The sequence below is a fragment of the Centrocercus urophasianus genome, unplaced genomic scaffold (assembly GCF_019232065.1).
Source record: "Centrocercus urophasianus isolate 14NV4802_14NV808 unplaced genomic scaffold, USGS_Curo_1.0 seq_29, whole genome shotgun sequence".
In the NCBI taxonomy this organism is placed as follows: domain Eukaryota; kingdom Metazoa; phylum Chordata; class Aves; order Galliformes; family Phasianidae; genus Centrocercus; species Centrocercus urophasianus.
This window is the reverse complement of record NW_024884855.1, coordinates 4,508,505-4,530,337: the sequence shown is the minus strand read 5'-3', so window position 1 is coordinate 4,530,337 and position 21,833 is coordinate 4,508,505. Positions and strand designations below refer to the sequence as shown.

General features: G+C 37.9%; 1 protein-coding gene across 5 annotated transcripts in view; it reads right to left on the bottom strand.

Annotated features, from left to right (window-relative positions):
• Positions 1-351: 351 nt before the first annotated feature.
• CLEC16A (C-type lectin domain containing 16A) overlaps positions 352-21,833 on the bottom strand; it is a 62,892-nt gene continuing 41,410 nt past the window's right edge. Inside the window, exons 22-24 of one of the 5 annotated variants that reach the window (XM_042827708.1) lie at positions 15,961-16,107; positions 10,985-11,104; positions 352-6,860 (exon numbers count right to left, since the gene is read on the bottom strand). In XM_042827708.1, the coding sequence (XP_042683642.1) occupies positions 6,520-6,860; positions 10,985-11,104; positions 15,961-16,107 (608 nt within the window). In that variant the 3' untranslated portion in view covers positions 352-6,519. The other 4 variants (XM_042827712.1, XM_042827711.1, XM_042827709.1 and 1 more) reach the window with 4 other exon arrangements.

Here is a 21,833-nt window from a genome sequence, read left to right as displayed (position 1 = left end):
AACATGCACCAGGAAAGAGGCAGAGGGTGCGAGGATATATGTGGGGAAGAAATCACACACGACAGGCAAAAGGACACATTCAAAGTGGTTCCCAGCCACTCTCAGCCCTGGATCTTGTCTGTTTTCCATCACCCCGGTGGGTTTCATTTCTGCTCCCTTGTGCACGCTATTTCCTGCATACACAACACAAAATTACCTTGGCTATTTCAGTTTTCAGCTCAAAGATTAATTTGCCCAACTCTCATGCACCATTCTTCTTAACAAGAGCACACTTCTGCAAGTTGTGCATTTCACTGCCATTGGACGTCCTTGTGCATCTAATCTAGCAACAGAACATGAAAGGGAAGAAGGTTCTCAGTAACACCATCTTTATTGCCAAGTTCCATTTACAAAGAAAGGTGTTTTGTTCACTCTTGTCCAGGTTTTCAATAGCCAGGACATGATCAGTGCCAGCAAATACAGACTCAGCTTAGAAATCTGGATTTCAAAGATATACAGCAATACTTTCTAAGTTCAGTCCCCTCCCACTTATATACATTTTTATTTAAATTAACATAAAATATCATCACACTTACTCCAAATGTATAACATAACTTACATTAAATAATACTTATTGCCTCTAGAAAAGACATTTCGGAATCCCATTCACCTTGTGTTTAGACTTCTTTCCATTTAAATGTAGAAGTGCACATTCAGGACATTTTTTTTTAGTGAAGCACATTTCAGACATTTTTGAAATATATTTCATAGGAGGACAGAATTTCATGTTCATTAAATGCTTTAGTATACAAAGCCCAGATACAATCATTCTTCTAGAAAAATACATTTCCCTTTGCACCTGAAACAATCCAACTTGCAAAACAGCTCAAAAGGAAGCAAAAAGTTTGCAACAAAACATCAACACACATTCACAAGTGGAGATGCCTAAAGCCAGTCCCTAAAGCCGAAAATGCTCCCAGCAGGTCCCCTAGAGAAGTAACCATCTGTTCTTCAGCGCTGCCCAGGTAAAACAAAGCTCCTAGAAATCCTAACAGTCCATAAATGTAGAAGCTTGAAGCTATTCTCACTCCTCTTCAAAAACTATCCTTACTTACTGTAAGAACTGTGGCAGAAGTATTTAAATACATTCCTGCACACTCAGACTCTCATCTCATAGAGACCTGAGTATCAGATTGCTGTTACCACGTCTTAAGCCTATTTTACACCAGGTATGAGTGTCCATGGCCAAAAGATGACAAAAAAAATCTTGATTATTTTAAGATCACAACATTAAAAAAATCCTGAGAACACCATATACTAAGCTGAGCTTTAACTCTAACCTTTGTCATCAATAAGTATTCCTTGTCATTACTTAGTTAAGCCCTTTTTAAATAAACACGCTCCACACATTCATTTATGCTCAAGAGACAGTCACAACAATGACTCAAGTTTCCTTCCATATTCATTAAGAAGCACTGACTTCAAGTTAGCCAAACAAAACACATACTGCCACAGTGCATGTTTATTAGACATGCAACACTTAGCTTTACATTTGCAATACATTAGCAAACATAACACACAATTTAAAACATCCCGCAAAAGAAATCAAGTTTGAGCAATGTGCACATCCTTAAAAATTCTGGGAGACCAAAATAGGGAAAATTTTGTACAAATGTGATATAAAAATATTTTTCCATATGAAATAACCTTCTGTTTGAGACTCAGTCCAGAACTTCATGTCCCACATTTCTATTGCTGCTCAAAAATTCCAGAACAGCAGAAAAAAAACACAAGTATTCCCCCCCTCCCCACCTCCTTAGACAGCTCTACCCCAGCAGGCTCTGCTTAGATCACCATCTGCTTTGCTGGAGCTGAGAGGAGACAGAGTTGTTAAGTATGTTTGTAATTTGTAATTCATGATGCAGACATGTAGGAAAGATCAGAGCACCAGAGCACAAAGCACAGGAAATCACTCCAAAAACTCAGAGATAATGGAAGAGCAGTGCCCAGGAGAACGATGCCCTGCAGTCAGCAAAGAGCGACAGCAACAGTTCAGAACTTCCCAAACGTATCAGGTGCCTATGGCCAGGATGCCTGAAAATGGGTAGGAACCTTAAGGAGAGTTACCGCTTTTTAGGGAAAATGCCCAGATCTCTATGATGCCTTGATTTCATGCCTCTTCCTGAATCTCTCGCTCAACCCTAAGACTATAAGGTGAAGTTTTCCAGGTGACACCTGTTAGCACAATGTTCTTTTACGAGCAAATCTCCACATAGCTCTACCTGCTTAGTTGAGCTGGATAGCAAGGACAGTGCCTGAATTCTTAACATGACTTTTTTTTCTTTTGCAAGAGTGCTCATTAGGCTATTTTGTGTTTACCTCTAACACCTGTGCAGCAAAAGAGTGACCAATAACACCAGAGCGCCAACAGCACCATGCGATTCAAGTCCTGCGTTCACTTTCACAAAGTGACTTCACATTTACACAAAGCTCAACCTGTTTGTCTTACAGCTTCCCCATGGCTTCAAGCAGAGAATTTTATGTTTCATTTACTTCAGGAGAAAAAGAAACCGATTTCCTGCTAGCAAAATGACCCTCAGCTGCGTGGCAATTATTGAGCTCTGTACTCAGTAAGCACCTGAGGCTCCTTGCTGTAGCGTGACAATTACAGCTACTCATGTCTTACTGCTTAATAAGAAAAAAGTCACAGTAACTTCAAGCCTAACGATTGCTGATGCTGCCATAGACTATTTTAAGCATTGATTTTTAAAATTTTACACAGAAGAATCCTTCAAATCCACAGAAAAACATTATTTCCCCCTGTATTATGTCAACATGGGACAAAGGGTTTCTATGAATAACTGGACATTGACTCAAACTCTGATTACCAACTAATGTGGAGTCCTAAATTCTAGAGAAGGAAGAAGGGTTTTAAAGTGCTGTATGTCCATACTTCAAGAATATTTCAGAAGAGTAAATCAATTCTGGAAGATATTACTGATTTTTTTTCTCAACAAATGACTTTACAGCACAGCTGCAAGTTTCTCTACAGTAAAGAGCATTATGGAGTTTCTTTAACAAGTGTAATTTTATAAGGTCAGATTAATTTAAGGAACAGAAGCCAGAATTTTAGTTCATCATGAATTCACAGAATCACTTTATGAGTGAGCTGTGAAGGATGAGCTCACTCTTTACAGCATAATTCATGACTACGCACAAAATACAGCCTCCAGTATTAATACGTATGACTGTACTTCTAGTAAATTTGTTTTAACCCACACAGCTTGTGAAAAACAGGGCAGAAAGCTAAATGTTAGGTTTCTTCCTATATCCAAGAATTTCAGATTCTTGTAAATATCCAAGAAAGAAATTATTGTACACAGGTTTATACTACAAACATCACCCACTAGTAAGGCAGACACTGGAACTGAGCACTCCTTCACCACACGCATGCTGCCACTGTTCTGTTCACAAAGGAAACGCTGGAGCCCTGTCCATTGCTGCCCACCGTGCTACAGAACAGCAACAGGACCTGCAAGAGGCTGTGACACTAAGCAACTGCTATCCTGGTAAAACTCAATACAGTGAGACACAGATCACAACACAAAGCAACATGCAGCAGGCCTTGGTGTTTTTGGTGTCTCTTCTCAAAAGGAAAGGACTATTAGAGATGTTTTATATTACCAGAATATGGTTCAAGATAGGCACAGCCTCTACAAAACACACCGAGCATTTACCACCTCACAACATATCAGCATTTTTCTCATTTTCTCCCCCCCTTTGGCCTGCAGTATTGCACTGAAAGAGCAAGAATGGACAGTAGTTCAGCTGCTGCCCTCATTTGCAACTTGGTGTTTGGATTTGGTTAAACAGAGTGATGCTACACTGACTCACATCAACTTTTGTTTTAGAAGAAGGTGTATTTGTGGCTGATGTGCTAATGCTTTCTTGGTCGAGTTTCCTTTTTACAGTGAAATGAGGATAAGGAAACAGCCTTTGAGTTTTTCTGATAAGAGACAGATATGATACTCTTCAAGGAATTGTAGATTAGTAACAACACAGCTCACGGAGATAAGATTGCCAGATGACGTACTGCAGCATCTCCAGAGCCTGTAATGCAGCATGAAGTGCAGTCAAACTGTACACACATAACAGTACCTCAGTTGCCTACTGAGAGCTGCACAGGAAACACCTGGTTGTGGGATTGAACCACCACTCCAAGGCAATGAAAAGCACAAAGTCACCTTTCTTTCATCACCATTTCTTGCACAGTGTGGCTCAAGGGTGAGATTATGCATGCCTGTTAAAAGTCCCTCTGTGAATGGCCCTAATCTTGCTAGACCTAAATTTTAAATTAGATAAATAAAGATCAAGGTTTTCCTGTCTAGAATTAATACTATTTAGGGGAACTCAGCCCGCACAGTGGCATTTTCTGTAATCCAGGTCAAGAGTTAAGGTTAACAGCTAACATAAAATGCTTTCCAATTAAGGCATCATTTTTTATAATGATCTTTAGAGTATTACTGGGGCCACAGTGTAATGCTGCAACATGGTGGAGGAAGTCTAGACTGCAGGAAATTCAGCTAATAAAAATTTATTTATGTGGTCCTTCTGCCCAAATTGCTACTTGTTCAGATACATGTACATTAGCCACAACAGTGACTGCAGTATAAACTTACCCTAAGCACATGGAAAAAAGCTAAACCCAAAATCATGGCCTCCTACTCCAGCAGCAAGGCCAAATTCTCACCACCATACACCCATACCAGTGTTAAGAGCACCTAATTCTCTCATTTAATTTTAGATTTTGTGCCATTCTGGAATGGTCGGAATATTTGGTAACTCAATTTGAGACAAAATAGAAGCCACAGAAAATTAGAAATCAATAAAACTGCTTGCAAAAGCTAATAAGGGAGTTAAAAAGATGCTGTTTTTCAATAGCAGGCACCTTATATACATGTTTTACACGAAGGAAAAGATTGAAAAGCAAGTCAAGATACACTCGTGGATTATTAGATCTCATAAATGTAACACATAAATCAAGTGCTCTACCTGACAGCAAGGAAGAGATACATTAAGATGGGAAAGTAGGCAAGGCAAGAACTTTTCAGATTCACCTATTTGATAAGAAATCAATGTTAGTAGAGGCAGAACCAGGAAACTGATTGCACTGATGATGGAAATCACAACAGCAAGTTTACAGTAGACTTCAATGTTTGACAGCACTCAGTGTAATACACAGATCAGCATTGACACTTGGCTCTTTTTTTCTACCAGCTTAGCTTACTACGTATGGAAATTGATCAGAAAGCTTAAATTTACCATTCACAGTAAATTACGCATAAAAATCAGCAAAGAGCATTCCAAACTTTAATTCACATTTCTTCACTGCTTACTGTCAAATCAGATTCAAGATCTATGAGGCAAAGTAAGGCAAACAAACTCGATTGCTTTTGTGCTGTAATTTCTTTTGGTGATACTTTAAAACAGGGAAAAAAAACAACACCAACAATAGCTTTCTCTTTCATTTTCAGACTTGAAAAGAAATTACTAGAACTATTCCCATGGGAAGATGAGAAACAAACAGACAAATAATAAAAAAAAACACAAAAAAACAACAAAACCCAAAGACACTAACAAGAAAGAGCTCCAATAACAAAACCCCCCAAACCTTTTAAGAATAAAAGTGCCTCTGTCTGCTTCTAGCTGTTCTTCAGTAGAAGGGGTATCATCATACCATCATTCCTCAGAGGTGTAGCAATTTGACTGTCAGAAGTGAGCAAACAAGCAGTAGATTTTAAAATATTTCTTATCTTTGTAGCTAGTTAAGCAAAGACTAAAAATGTTTCAAAAATGTCTTGCAATCATATGACTAAGCAATTCTCATATTAAGTTTCAGAGTTTTACCTTATGAAAAAAATATTTTTAGATGCATCTTGCTTTGAATCAGACTTTGAAATAAATATTACACATGGGAAACAAAGCACTGAACCTTGGAGTCCTGTGAACACAACACGGAAAGGGGACGAGCCTGCTGGTATCATAGAGGCCTCCAAAAGCTGAACGAGATCAGAATAAAAAACAATGAAACAAATGGAAATGGAATCTTTGTACTATAAAGTACTTTATACTATTGTTCCTGGTGAACAATATGCCTCCAGTTTCAAAGAAGTAGCAATTCAACATCTTGAAGCCAGGTATCCAAAAATGTCTTCGCTTTGCCTTAGCACTGTAGGTCTTTGACTATAAGGTTACTGCAGCTGGATCTTTATTTGATAATAGGAAGAAAGTAGGTGCTCTTGTACAACAGAAATGGCTAGGGAAATGTCCAATCCAGTTTCTTTTCTTCCCCTGGTTTAAATATGCCAAACATCTGATGCTTATTCTAAAAGCTGCCCACATTCTTTCATCGCTGGGCCTCTTCTTGCAGACCAGGTGTCTCTGATGCTGCAGGAAGTATCTTGTGCTCCCAAAGAAACAAAAATACAATGAAGAATTTGGTTAATTTGCATCACTGTTTATCACAGTCTGTGGGTAGACTTAGTCAGAACACTCGTCTTCTATCTCTTTTACCTTGCTAACTTCAAGCTCAGACTGCAAAGATGGCTGAGGAATGCAGCTGAACGTACGAATACTGTGCGAATCAACCGGTGGGACCAGTGTAAGCGACTCTACACTTAGTGCATCCGTATTGTCATCTGATATTAATGATATTGTGGGCTGCTGTGCAGGAATCAGGCTAGGGGACAGGTTTGCTGTTTCTATGTCACTGTTTTTTACAGCACTCTTGCTAGACTTTGAGACAGCTGAAAGAGTTTCATCAGTCAACGTCATCTGACCAGAAACAGTTGTGCGGGGCTGCTCGGGAGCTGGAGAGTCATCTATTAAAGAAAACATCAAGAAAGAATCAATATTAGATTCAACTTAGCATGTACATCATTCATTAAGCCAAAGAGCATACTGTACTTCATGAATATTTAAGAATACCTGGGTGGAAAATGTAGTGCTATGAAGCACTGTGCTTAAAAATTTGCTTTTTAGTAATTAGAAACAACATGTGAAATATGGCACGATATCAAATGCCAGCACTAAACTGTTCACATCAGAAACCAGAACATTCACACATCTTATACTATACAGCAATACGGCAAATATTCCTAAAGAGAGGAAACAGAAGGGAAGAGTAAGAAAGCCTCCCCAGACTTTAGCACAGTCTAAACAAAATTAAGTGCCCCATACCTGGAAGCTCTTCAGAATTAGTAAAGAACCCTGTATAACCAATCTGCTCAAGAGGACACCTATTTATTGTTTTAAAAACAAAGATTTGGAAGTTGTTCACTCATTCCATTCTCTAGATTCAGTTTAAAATGACATCTCAGTCATAGAAACTACAACTATGAAAGGACAAAAAGGAGAATTATGTGCTTATGGTAATGAAGGTGCCACAAAATAAGCCCGTTTTTATGTAGGCTTTTAAATGAAATTTTGTGCTCATAGCTGGAGCTTGCAACAGGGATAAAACTGGGGATGAGCCATTATATACTACAGAAAACAGATATGCTGCTGGCACTTCCTTCACAATGAAATAAAACATTTACTTGTCTTGTCCTTTCATTTTTTTCCCTTAAAATCCTGCTAACCAACAAGTAAGCTGCTCATTTGGCACAGATGGACAGCAAATGTACCAGATCAGGGGGTACAGCCTTGTATGAGCGAGTATGCCCACAAATTTATCTTCTTTTCAGACTAGTAATAGATGCCATTAAAGTAACAGGTATCCAGCTTCAAGACAGACCATTTAGAGCTCGTGCTAAAAAACAGCATGTGTTCAAGTGTACAGGCATCTGCAGAAAAGGCTACAAGGCAGTGTAGTGTGAATACAGAGACCAGGAATTGAACTCTGGTTTAAATACACAGTAACCTTAAAATATTTCACTTTCAATGTAATTCCAATTATTTCTGTAAAAATAAAACAGAAAATGTGAACATAAGGGAGAAAAAAAATACAAACAAAAAACACATCAAAAAAGAAAAACAAAGCTTAGAATGGAATGAGCATCAGTAAGACATCAGTGAGACAGCAGTAAAAGACAGTTTTGTTGGTTGTTATTATTATTATGTTTATTATTTTACCTTTCCCCAAACAAAGGTGCACTCTCACTTCGAAAATCATTCAATTTTACTTTTTCCTGAATCTGTAGCTAAAGCTTCTTGCTTTAAGGAAAACAAAATTTAGATTTAAAAGGACAGTCTTTGAAACAAAAAGGCCATTACTACTTATTTTTAAAAGTAAGGAGAAATTCAAGTAACTCTGCAGATTATTCTTCTTAGGTGTCACGAAGCTTTAGACAAAACTTGGCGGCTGATAACAGAAGTGATGCAACGCTTGCATGGAAAATGAATTGCTAAGAACTTTAAAATCAGGCAACAATTCATTCCTCTGAATTCCAAAATAAATGCTAACACTTCAGTGTTAAAAAAAATACAGTCTCTTTGCAGTGGTTTTATCTCCTAAGCTCACAAAACCTTAAAAAAAAATTAAACACTTCGCCAAGACTTTTTTTTAAATAGTAAGAATTCACCAAGATTCAAGCAGCAGCCTGAGAAACTCGGGTAAATAAAGTACTGTCAGCCAGTGGTGTTCTGCTCAGGAATGGCATAATGTGTCAGGTCTCTACTGCTGCTATTTCACTCCTGGTTCTGGAGTTTCACTTCTTATACATTCAGGCCCCCTCTCCCGAGAAAATATCAGTGCATTTCCATATAACTTTAATTCACTGAAAAGCTGACATTTCATTACACTACACTGTCCCTAATCCTTTCACACAGGATCTGAATGACTGAAGTGAATCCCTTCTTACTATAAGAAAAAAAACATTTAGAAAAAACTTCATTAGAAAATAATCTGGAGTCAAAATCCACCATATTTTCTATTTGAAGGTCCTACAGTGCATTCAGCAAAAAGACAAAGAGATGGTATCAAGAAATGTAAGCAGAACAAACTCAGTGTCTAGCATCTCATAAGCAGAAAAGACAAAAGCAGAGCTCTTCTGTGCTTTTTGGGGAGGGTTTTATTTATTATTGATAGCAGTAAGTCTCTCCCCTCTACTTTCCATCTTCCATTAGTCGCTGTCAGAACGTCGCTCCTGTCACTGCACTGAAGGGCAGCAGTGAGAGCATCCCTGCCAGAATGCCCAGAGAGCAGCCAGCCACCACTTAGTCCTCACAGGGGCAGGGAGTAAATATCAGTGCAGAACGAGAGGGGAAAAAAAAAAAGAGAAAAAGAAGTTTTAACCTTCTGGAAAAGGCCAACAGCTCTGGGTGCTATTTTGCAACACATTATCTCTTCTGGAATGATTGGTATCTGAAAACCAACCCTTCAGTCACAGCTTTAACAGCCAGAGACCACTGCCTGCCAGACTGGCACCTGCATCCTCAGGACTGAGCACTCAGATCCACTGGGGCTTCAGGTGGGCACAGAGCTTTGTGTGTTCAGCATCATTATTACAATCTCCCAAATGTTTTGGATGCAGGAATAGAAAAAAAAAAAAAAAAATCAGAGTGTTGATCAATTGGAAAAAAATATATCCTCCAACTGGAAAAAAAAATTATGAACAGATTATTACAAGAATGACTGTCTTTAAAAACTAGATAATTAGCAAGCTATTGATTCAGGGGTATCAAGGCACCCAGTCTGCTATATGTATATATATCTGCTATATATCCCTACTCACTATCTGTAACTTACATCTTCACTGCATACAGTAATACTGAGTAACTTTCAAAAAGACCCAACTTCTCAAATTTGGTCCCAGTTTACTTTTGACTTTTGGATAGAAAGAGCAAAAATAATGACAATTGTCATTTTTACCTGAATAAAATCTGGTCTCTGAAACATACTCTTCAACGTGACAAAGTTACCACCCAATATGGGAAAAATGCCTATTTACCTCTCCCCAGCTCACGTGTTCTAACAGAAGTGTTCTGACAAAAAAATGTCAGGTTTGAATTCGAGTTCCAAACAAGATTCAAAACCATGGTGTAACTTTGCAAAGCATTGGGTAACACCAGCTGTCCACAGCTGTGAAGGATTCAGCACCCTCAGATTTTGTTCAGCACTTCTATAGTACTACCAAGGTTATCATTACAGAAACAAAACACTTCTGTTATATCATCTTATGCTATAATGGTTATTAGGGAAAAAAGATAGAAGAGAATAGAAAAAGGTAAGAATGAATATAAACTACAGAAAAGCACCTTAAACTGTACAGCTATATACAATAAAAGGATAAACAAAAATATAAATAACAGTACATTAAGTAAAAAGACACAAAGCAAGTTTAATAAATGAAAAATGGTATTTCTATAATATTAACGGAGTAAAATATTTTTATGCCATGGTGGTGAAAAAAGAAATTAATTAGACTCAACACAGGTTACAGAACTGAGAACCAGTCTGAAGCCTACTTCCATCCTTTCTGTTTATGCTTCCCCTCCCCAATCCTTCAGGCAGACAAGCAGTCCATAAATCCATTTGCCTGAGTCTGATGATAAAAAGAAGCAAGTTTGTACCATCACAGTCTGAGGATAATCTTATACTGAGTGTTGTCTCTGTTTTACCTGAGTTATAAATTTCTTGCTGCTAGCAAATACCTGCGTTACTGTCCATTCTGGACCCTGTGCTAAATTCCACTACAGCCATGGCTGCCCCTGTGCAAATGAAGACATGGCTGCTTTGAAGCTGGAAGTTTGATAGATCATTTTGTGGTATGCAGAATTGCAGTTTCTGGGGAGAGAGCCATGAAATACAGGAGAAACTGTAGGTAAGACTTTCAGAAACAGCTGAAATCCAGAAATTGCGGCACAATTCTCCCCCAAAATCAGTACAGTCAAATATTAATGATGCTTTCTTCAATTTCCTACCTCACTGCCACTACTGCAAGCATGGAAACCAAGCATGCTCTATTAACTTTATGGGCTTTTGAAATCTTATGGAGGAACCTGCCTGAATGGATATTGCGTGAGTTTCGGTTGCAGCTGCTGCTTGAAGACCTAAACCCAGTGTCCACCGTGACTGTCAGCCTCCGACAGACTAAACACCCGCCGTCGTCCTTTCCTGCCAGACCTTACTAGAGGAAAACACAGCGATATATCATACCAAGGCTGTAACAGTGAGACAAGAAAGGAAACTGGAATGAAGACAAAGGATAAATGTTAGAGCAGCAACAAGATTAAAAGTGACGAGGACGCATCCGTAACTGCTGGTATCTCCAACACAACTTGAGACCTCAACGAGTCTTTTTAAGTTTGGGAAACACTTCTGCAGCTAGAAGTAGTCATTCTTTAGAAATAATGAGTGAAGTTACTGTTTCCTTACCTATCTGGAAACATACATTATGCAGTTAGGACTACCTGAGGTCTGACAGCATTACACGGAGGCAATACCGGTAGGCTTTTTCATCACAAACTACATACGTGCTACAAAACCTTGAGGAAAGCTATCTATTACAAATTCTAGTAATACAGCATTATTTGGATTCCCACTGGCAATAAATTACATGAGGTGCCCTACAGCACAGATGATAATACTTCAGCCCACTCAGTGCTACTGTTCTAAGAAGTGACACTGAAGTATTATACTTGGATTAAAACAAAGGCAAATACAGCACTTTAAAAGATAGCAGCAGTTAAGATGATGATGCTTGGTGCATAGAAAGCTTCTGAGTAAGAAACTTTCTAGAAACAAAAAACTAGTTACTTGCCTAATTAGAAAATTACTAGCATTGGAGAACAGATCATACCACGTTTATATTACTGATCATAAAAGAAATAGACGGATGGTTTCAGTAAGACAGCAGGCACTGCTCTCACAGGCTCTCCATCCTTGATCAAGCATCCTCTACTTGGAATACGTAAGTTTTATTTTACAGATGGTATCCAACATTCTCTGCAACAGGGGACATGATTTTCATACTTATTTTAGACCATTTACCATTAATATCTGCCAGAAGCATGAAATAAGACTTCAGTGGCATAGAAGATCATTGCCTCCTGGAGTCCTCAATAACCACTGCTCCAATGTAAACATTTTCTTAAGTGTTGAAGCCAAATGAATTTTAAAGCTTTAAGCAACTCAAAAAGTGATAAAATACAACACTCATGGCATTACATACCTATAACTCTAGAAGACTGCTAACTTACAGTAACAGCTTCTTTATCTTAATCCTTGGCTTATATAAAAATAAGCACTTCAGAGAAGTTCACGGTTCCAGCAAATGCAGCCAAGAAGAGACTGTATTCTAAGTTCAGAAATTTAATGATAAAAATCTGCCTAGCAAGAGCGTTTTTACTGTAGGCAGAGCAGCACTTCAGATGGACATGCTCATTTTAAAAAGACTGTAAATATGAAGAAAAACACCTAATAGAGCATTTGCAGAATCTGCTGTACGTTTTCTATCTTGCCATGGGCTACTCTTTCTTTAAGGGATGGACTCTGCTTTTTCAGTTTTAAGGAACAGGGCTAAGCTTAATGCCCAGATACTGTAAATGCAGGAGCTTCTGGACTTTAAGAAAAAAAAAATCTATGCCACAGAGTACTGTGACAATGGTTGGTAAACTCAGGAATTATACAAGCTTCTTTTGCATCCGATAAAGTAGTTAATGCAACTGCTGTTCTCTTCCATTAAGTGAAATGTACTCAATCAAATGATTCTGCGTAAGTTCAGTTAATCTTCCTTCTCACAGTATGATACTGTTTGATGCATGATGGAGCAAGGAAAACATTTTTTACAAAATAAAAGACCCATGATTTTCTGTGATACATTTTCAAAGGCTTTTTTTTTTTTTTTTAATTGCTTACCTGTTAATACATAATCTTGTAACATTTGTATTTGTCAACTAACAAATGCGCAACTTGTCTTTATTTTGTTCTCATCTATCAATATTCTATGTAAAATTCAGTGTATTATGCTCTAAATCTTAATATCTGTGTAGATTACAAGTACCAAATTTTGAACACCTTAAATCTGTCAACAAACAATCTTGGGATGGCACGATCTCAAATTTACAGCAGAAACAGCTGATGTTGTTCTTATGATTGTTGAGGTGATTTTCTTGAAATGCACATATTCATCTCTTTTTTTTGGTTAGTTGACCTTCTTGTTTGAAGCTCCTGAGCAACCTTGCATGTTCTCCATGGTCAACAACCCAATCAGCTGGTACAAAAAACTTGAGAGCAGAGAAAGAACACGTTTGTGTGCATTTTGAATGGAATGGGAAACGAGAAGGACTCTAACATGACAGATTGCAGCAGCACTCAAATGCTACCTTGGAGCATAAAGCAGATCTTAGCAACTTCTTGCTGCTAATTAGCTACTTGCTACTTCCTGTTTGAAGGCCTGAAGCAAAAACTCCCTTAAGTCCCATGCAGAATTGATATGTGAGCCTCAGCACCAACTGTTCATCAACCCATTGCTCTGAATTAACTAACTACCTGCGTACATACAGTAACTGTCTTCTTTGTTACTGCCCTCTGAGTTAGCAGAACAAAATTCATGAGCTTTGTTCAGAGTTCATCCCTGCAGTACATCATTGCAAGTTGATGACTTGGTGCTGAAGCAGCTGAAGCAAATTCTCACATTCATTTTCACAGACCTTACTGATGGTTACAATCCCAAAATAGTGATGTGACACAGAACAGTATCATTACAACTAGGCTTCCTAAAGCATCTATCAGAATCCCTAGATCCTATGGAGAAAAAAAACAAAAAAAAACAAAAAAAAACCAAAAAAAAAACCAAAAAACCCCCACAACACAAAGCATCCTACACCAAAACCAACACCACCATCCAACACCCAAACACTGTTCTCCTGTATGATGTGGCATTCTGAACATGCTACAATGAAGCCACAATGTAGAGGTCATACTAAGTGTTGGCAGCTGAACTGGTAAAGTGCAGATAGAAATCAGACTTTTCCAAACTTTGATTAGTAATACTATTTAGTTCAGAACAGCATCCTGTTATCACACTTTTCAAAATGCAGCACAAATAAACAACTTTGATACACAAACAACAGCTTATTATGTAGATTTTCCTTTTGGAACTATAATATATTCTATTCTCCAATGAGGTACTCTCTTTCTAGATGAGGAATTACATCCTCCAGATCTATTCAGCTTTTCATAGAAGTCTTGAAAGCACTTGAAAGACCTCTGTCTGACCTCCATGGGATAGACTTATTTGATCCTTTTCTGAACTAACATGTTGCCTACTGCAACAGCAATAATTTAGATTTTAATTTTCATTTCTTTTATAGTTATCTCCTAGTCACTAAAAATCATAGATGCCTTTTCAATTCTGGATCACAAAAAATTCAAATACAGTAAAGAAAATAATAGCTGAAACTTTTCACACAGCTAGGGAGAATCGTGTAGTGAAACATGTTCTGTCTGTAATGCTGATCCATATTGAGACTTCTGTCAAATCACAGTGCTTCACTGTGTGATCTCTGCTTACTTATCCTAGGCCTTCAAAGACCAGATAACAGCAAGTAACTGTTAGCCACGAAAATAAAATAAGATCCTTCCAATGTTTTAGAAAAACAACTCCAATTTTATTCTGGAGCTGCACATATTGTAGGAATATTGCGACTGTGTGTTAGTTTATTGAAGTAATATATGTTTTTTAATATAGTGTCTGGATGCTAGAATGCTTTATAATCTATTCATAAACTTGATAAGCAGTTTTTGCTTACCCTTCTCCAGTGGCACTTCTTGCAAGGATAGTCACTTCGGATGTATAATTTACACTGATCTCCTGACAGCGTTCAGTAAGCAAAGTAATTTCGTGACATATAAAACACTAAATGCCTAATACAGATTGTATCACTTCCTACTAGACTGCAAAAAAGCTCACTTTTATCTTCACATGACTTAAATGAAAGCAAAAAGGTGTGTCTTAATTGAGGGAACCATAACAACCATTTCAGAGTGATGAACGTCAAAAGAGACTGTCAAGAAGGGGCTGTTAGAAAATGCCTTGCGAATCCAAGTCAATTCTGCTTTGTTTTTTTTTTGTTTGTTTGGTTGGTTTTTTTGTTTGTTTGTTTGTTTTTAATATCCAGAAAGAGCTAGAGTAGGGTCAACTCTAAAGTAAAAGCATTTCAATATGCACCCTTCAGAATTTACTTCTTGCTTAGCCTTCAGCTGGAGGTTCTCTACCTCACATTCATTTTGTTTTCAAAACAAACATTATTGCAGGATTTCTGATAAACACTACACACACAAAAAGGAGAAGAATTAAGTCATTCTAAGGCAACAAGAGATCCCAGTATAAACTATCTCACTGAACTTACTGACCAACTCAAGCACGTGCCAGCTACATTCGTGCAAGTTATATTATCAGTCAATTTAAATGGCTGCTTCAGCTCCAATGAAATAGCCTCCTCAGATGTGGTGTTCAGCCAAGAGTGTTATTTAGTTATTTGAAAGTGTTTCATACTTGGCCTCTCGTTAAAAATTAACAGAAGAATCAGATAAATATACAAAAGCCCAGTTGGAAAAAAAAAAAAAAAAAAAAAAAGCTTCATGTGGACATAGATTTACCCACTAGGGCAAACAAATGTCACTCTGAATTTATGCAGAACCAAAGTTCTGTTTAAACGACGACATAAAAACCAAAACACTTCAAATTGTACGTGCTAGGAGACAAATCAGACAAACAGGATATCATTTAACCAGTATTTAAGATTGCCACTGAAAGATGCCAAGTATGTAACTCCTTATCCAATAGAAAAATCTGAATACATCATTAAAATTTGCACCACAATCTACTTAAACTAGGTTAGGTAAATGATCAAGTGATCTGATACCATAAAGCCATACCCTGTGTTTAACTCAATAACATCAGAAGTCCATTTGACAGAAACATCTACAGTTCTCCACAACTCTTGGTGCCTAAGCTGAAAATAGTGATTTAATACCTGAGGGACTCTGTGCAACAGAAGGAGTGGAAGCTGAGCTTGCAGCCACTGAATCACAGCGCCCTGTACTCCCACTGCCACTGGACGGCGATGGTGACGAGAGTGGTGATGGATGGTGCTGATTTATACACTGGGCTACAGCAAAGCCTGCAAGAAAGGACAAGAAAGTTTACCCATAAGTAATTAGCTTGTCAAAGTTCACCTACAGGAACAAATCAAGAAACACTAACAGAGAATACTGCATCAGAGTGATATTAATTCCATCAGGTGACTCAGAGGATGTACTCTCTCTCATCCTCATCTCAGGTGTCTGAAAATCTGAATGCATCTTACTCAGAACATTGATGCTACATGTGAGTGCAGATCAGTGAACAAGGATATAGAGGTTAGATGATGCAAAATATTATAAAACAGAGCTTGTGCAAACAGTCTAAACATGTCAGTTTGGGGTATATACAACGGTTGTACTCCTTAACATAAGGAAAATGATCAGTTAAAAGTGAACAAAAACAGCCTCTGCAACCTTTCTTACTGCAGTAAGAAGAAATTCACAAAAGATGTGAAGGTCAAGGTCTCAGAAATCCAACATGAGAGCCAAGATGAGAAGAGTACACGGAATCTATATTGCACACTCACTGCACAATACTATACTGAACCAAAAGTAAACAAGTTATTCAATGCATGCTGTGTAAAAGAATTTGCACAGAACTATGCAATGAACCAAAAGATGACAGAAATTTACACTTTTGGTTATCAGAGAACATTCTATGACAATCAGACATATTCTACTAGAAAATGCCCCCAAAGACATCTCCTGTAAATCCTATAGCACTGCAAACATCTGCTGAACACTTGGTAGCAGTAAGGAACTATAAGATCTTCCTTTTAAAGGTGAGAAGTATTATATCATAACTTCATAGAAAACAAGCTATATTAAAAACTGTTGACATTAACAAATTATAATCCTTATTTTTAATAGCTGTGACTCCAGATACGTCAACAACGCTTATCGGACTTCGGCACTCACAATTAAGGAAGATCTAACGACAAATGATGCTTCTTGCATAAAAATTCAATTTGATCCCTTGAAAGAAACCAGCTCTCAGCATCCCACCCAATTACAGCCCTCTGTGGAGCACACTGCAACATCTCCCTCCATAAATGAACACTCATGCTTTCTGTCTGGAAATGAACTGATCAGAGTAATCAGAGGGCAATGAAAACAGCATTCTCCCCTCATTCTCAGGTATTAAACACTTCCTTTTTTCTCTTATAGTGAAAATTCACAGAAAATTCTATTTTAAAGGTTCCTAATGTAAAAAGATCTATGTTGTATGCCTACACATCACATTATGACGCCCATTATAATCTTGCCACCAAACAGCAGCTAAAGACACAGCTATAAAGACATAGCAGATACAGCAGAATGACCTTCTTAGGCTCTCATATTACTTTATTTTAAAAAAGAATACATTTAAGTGTCTTCTCAAAACTGCAACTCAGATTCCCATCAAGTCATGTATGGTGCTTTCCAACATTCATGCTGTACAATCTAACAATTTCTGTCCTGCTCTGCTAAGTGGTAACAGCCAGTTTTCAGGAATGTTTGTAATTCTAAAAACAACAGCTAAAGAAATCCCCAGAATACTGTTAGTTTCTGAGAAATCCAGAGCAGGAAGCGATCTGCAGAGTACGGGCTGCAGCGTTCAACTGTGAAGAAAACAGGAAAACTTCATGCAAGAAGTCTTTGCATCAAGGCTACAAAGCAGAACATGGAATTTAATATAGATCATCACCTAATCCTGCTTCTCTACAGAATATGAGATGTCAGATCAGCATAAATAACACATAGTTGTTAACGAACATTGAGAACCTGCAGCGCTTTCACAGCAGGCTACAGGAATTTGCCCTTCAAGGCATGTTACAATCAATAGTCATTTTCTAATTCTTATTTTTTTCAAAAGGAACCTGCCTAGGATTCAGCATTCGTTCTGCAGCATTCTGTATTTGTGAAAACAAACAAAATACACTTTAAATCATTATGAGTAGTCACTGTAGCTTCATAAATTAGGAGAGTGTGTGCCACCAGACTTGCATAGCCTGATAATCTTATTTGCCTTTAAGGTGCTCCTATAGCAACAGGCCAAAAAAAGTCTCTAATTTATTCCACGGGCTTCTTCACCCAGCCCGCAGCTCCCCCAACTACCTAGAAATTGCTTAGAGCACCCAAATAGATGTTATTAGTCAAAGAACAGTAATTGATCTAATTACTGATTTGATAGTTGCCAGTTTGGGTAGAAATTGCAGAATGTAATTTTAATGTTCTTCACTATTTTTAGCGTGTCTTCGAAAATTAATGTCCAAAACCTCTACCCCATAGCACAACCTGCTTCCATTGGGAGAGCCTCAAAGACAACCAGAGGCAACATACAGCTACAGACAGTAACATGAAGAGAGCTGACTGGAATTCACCACTGCTTGAACTGTGCTTTGGCTATTCCACAGAGAAACAAAATATCAGCCTTACAGACAAATTATTCATATTTTCAGGCAAGTTTTATAAGACACTGATCAAGATTTTCCACTTTGTTTCAGTACAAGAGGTTCTTTAGGAATGATTTCCTCATCTGTCACTAACTGTTCCAACAGAAACAGTCCTGAAAACAACAGTTCCTTCCCCACTGTAACACAGCGATAACTATTTCCTATGCAAAAGCCAAATTGCACCTCAGGCACAGGTAACAACACTGGCTGGAGGCACCAAAGCCTCAGCAAGCAGGGTTTTTTTTGGGTTTTTTTTTTTTTTTGCTTGGCTACCAAATAGAACAAGCAGAGATGGGCTCACAGCTGGTTCACAGGACTTGAGACACCCATCCTCACCCAGACAGGCTGGACAAATGACACAGAACTCAGCTTCATGGCACCCTTCTATAGGGTAAAGCATAACTTGGACACAAATATAAAGCTTTCTTTCCCATTTCATTTCCTGCAGGACTAAAATCATTTATATTGTATGGAAGAACTGTAGTGCATTAGCAATGTGTCTGGTTGACGTGGTTTACTTGTGACAATTTCAAATTATCACTACATTTTAGGTATTCAAAGTTTATACATGTGGAAGGCTTTGTTTATGCTGAGCTGAAATCTGTCAAAGATAAGAGAGTCTTTGGAAGAGTTCAGACACTCTACAATACGATCTTTTAAGAACACACTGTATTTGAGGAGAGAAGCTTGCAGCTGGGGACTGCAAGCAAAGAAAAACCCAAAAAGTTAATCCCACTTGTTTCCAAAGCACAGAACTTCAAAGTTACTTTATTTCCTTAAGACATCATGTTCAGTTACATATGACAGATGTTTCTGTTTGCCATTTGAAGTTATTGCATTTTCCAGTGCTTATTAAAACCACCTTGAAGCTTATGTTCCTATTTACAAGACAATGAGCTTGTTTCTGCAGGGACAGAATTAAGTAAGTGTGCTCTGGCTTATAGCAGACTTTGAAGAAAGAGCATTCAGTTCTTGTGTCAACCTCTTGCAGCGATTTACCAGAAAAATACTGCTTTACAAAACGACAGAAGGTTGAGGATTGACAAAAAGATTTGCTTTCACAGTGAGAATACTCCAGTTCTGACAAACTTCAAGAAGCACTTCATGCACTTGGTTGATCGCTATATGTTAAAGACTCGAGGTTTGCAACAGCCTCCAAACTGTGATCAGATGTCTAAACAAGTGTGGATATCTAACATGAGAGAAAAACCAGTGAGTTGCCCTTTACTGTGCCTCTCAATTAGCATTTTTTCCCCTTCAATCTGATTTTTCAGCTGAATTTTTAAGTTAAGTGTTTTCATAGTTTTGCTATTACAGTAGTAAATTATTTCACCTCAAATGGCACCTGTATCATAAAAATCTAGACGAACCAAAATGTTTATTATCTGCTTAGAATACCATGAAATTACCTCCTAGAATTTTAATACACTCTTGAGCACAGTTCATGAATTGCCTGTCCTGCACAGTTCCAGTGATGACAAATACCACTGTACTGCTCACACTTTCCTCATTTCATATTTTCCTTAGAAGATCATACTCTTGTTGTGGTTCCTTAAGCAACATTCTGCTTAACAACGTGCCCATAGGGATCCCTCGATTTTCTCACTGAGACTTTCCTTAGGCTGAGTCCTCCTAGAAGACAGAAGCTTTTACTCATTGCTTCAGACTTTGATAACAGCTCTTCAACAGCACATCTTTCCTTCAGTATGAGTTGCATCCACAACTGTTAGTTGCTTCCAATGCTTTCCTCACTCTCCCATGGAAAGTATGAATGGCAAATTTTCCCTTTCATTGGCAGTCTGCTGAATTATTTACTGTTGCCATCACACGAATGCCACGAATTACCTAACAACGCACTACTACTTGCTGTCTTTGCTGTGTAGCAAACACTGAAAACGCAAATGCACCAAGTAATACTTTATTCTTCTTTGAAATGGGCAATCTGCCATGGCACTGGATGGATGATTCACTCTTTATAGAGAATCATCTGTACGGGGAATTTGCCAACGCCTTGCAGCAGACAATCAATCTCCATGTTAAATCCCATTTAAATATAAAAAAAAGATTACAAGAAGCATATGAAAGCTATAAAGTACAGATATGAGAAGTTCGGAAAATGCTTTTAACAGCAACACATACTGTCAGTCTGCAATACAAGGAAAAAAGCCAAAATAGATGAAAAAAGGAAGGCACACAGACAAAAGGTGATAAACCATAGTTGTGCCAATAACTGAGCTTCATGTGTGGTCCTACCTCTTACCCTGTACTGCCCATGCTTACAGTCAGGACCCAGACTCAAAACCCCCTGCAGAAACACAGTGCTATGTGAACGGCTGTAGTACTTGCATCATAATTTTAGATGGGTGAATGACACTTCACCAAGCTTTTGTCCTACTTTAACTTACTACTCATCACATCCAAGATAAACACTACTTGAAAGAATTACAGAACAGCTGTGCCAGGAGGCACCTGCTTTAGTTAAGATAGTTAAGATAGTTTGGTAAGGATCTCTTCATTCCATTAATATACATAATTTTCTTTATTTTCAGAAACCAAGTTGATCGATGCTCTACAATCTTTTAGCTAAGTTATACTGAGGTTACACACAGTAACACCAGATGGTCTGCCAAAAGCTAACCAAAAACTAAAGTACTCAAGTACAGTTTCACTCAGACAATTCTCTAAAGCAACAAGCAGTCAATAAACACAAAGGAGAATTCTGAAGACTGAACTTCTCAAAATATTTAAAAGCAATCTCTTCCCTCCTTGATTATTCCTCTACTCCAAAGCAATAGGCTTCATACAAGCACTACCATGTTTAAGACAACTTTTCTAGCAACTGCCCTAGCATGTCTGCATGAGAATGTTTCCTAAACGGAAATATTTAAGCACTCACCCTGCCTGAAAATCCAACAATTTTCTAAATCTACAGCTAATGGGGAAAGAACAATAAATCCGTACTTAGGACAGCCCTTCATAAAACAGCATCCAGATGGGATTTTTTACACTTCCATTAAAACCAAAAACTTTTAAAGCTGTGGGTCAAGATGCAACAGCAGACGGTTCTTCTGGGAAGCTAAATAACAAGCTCATGAAGGCTCCATGTATTCCTCTGATGGTAAACAAAACAGATATTAATTTCAAATTGCAGTAAATACATGCAGCAAAACAGTAAACAAAACTGTATCCTACAGCATTAGATCCAGAACTTCCCTAAGCTCTATTCAGACAATATCTTGCGTAAGCTTCCATACACGCCTCTGTTTGAGTATTTGACTACTTGAAATAAACGGCTGGTTTTTTCCAGAGACATTGTCCTCATACACTAC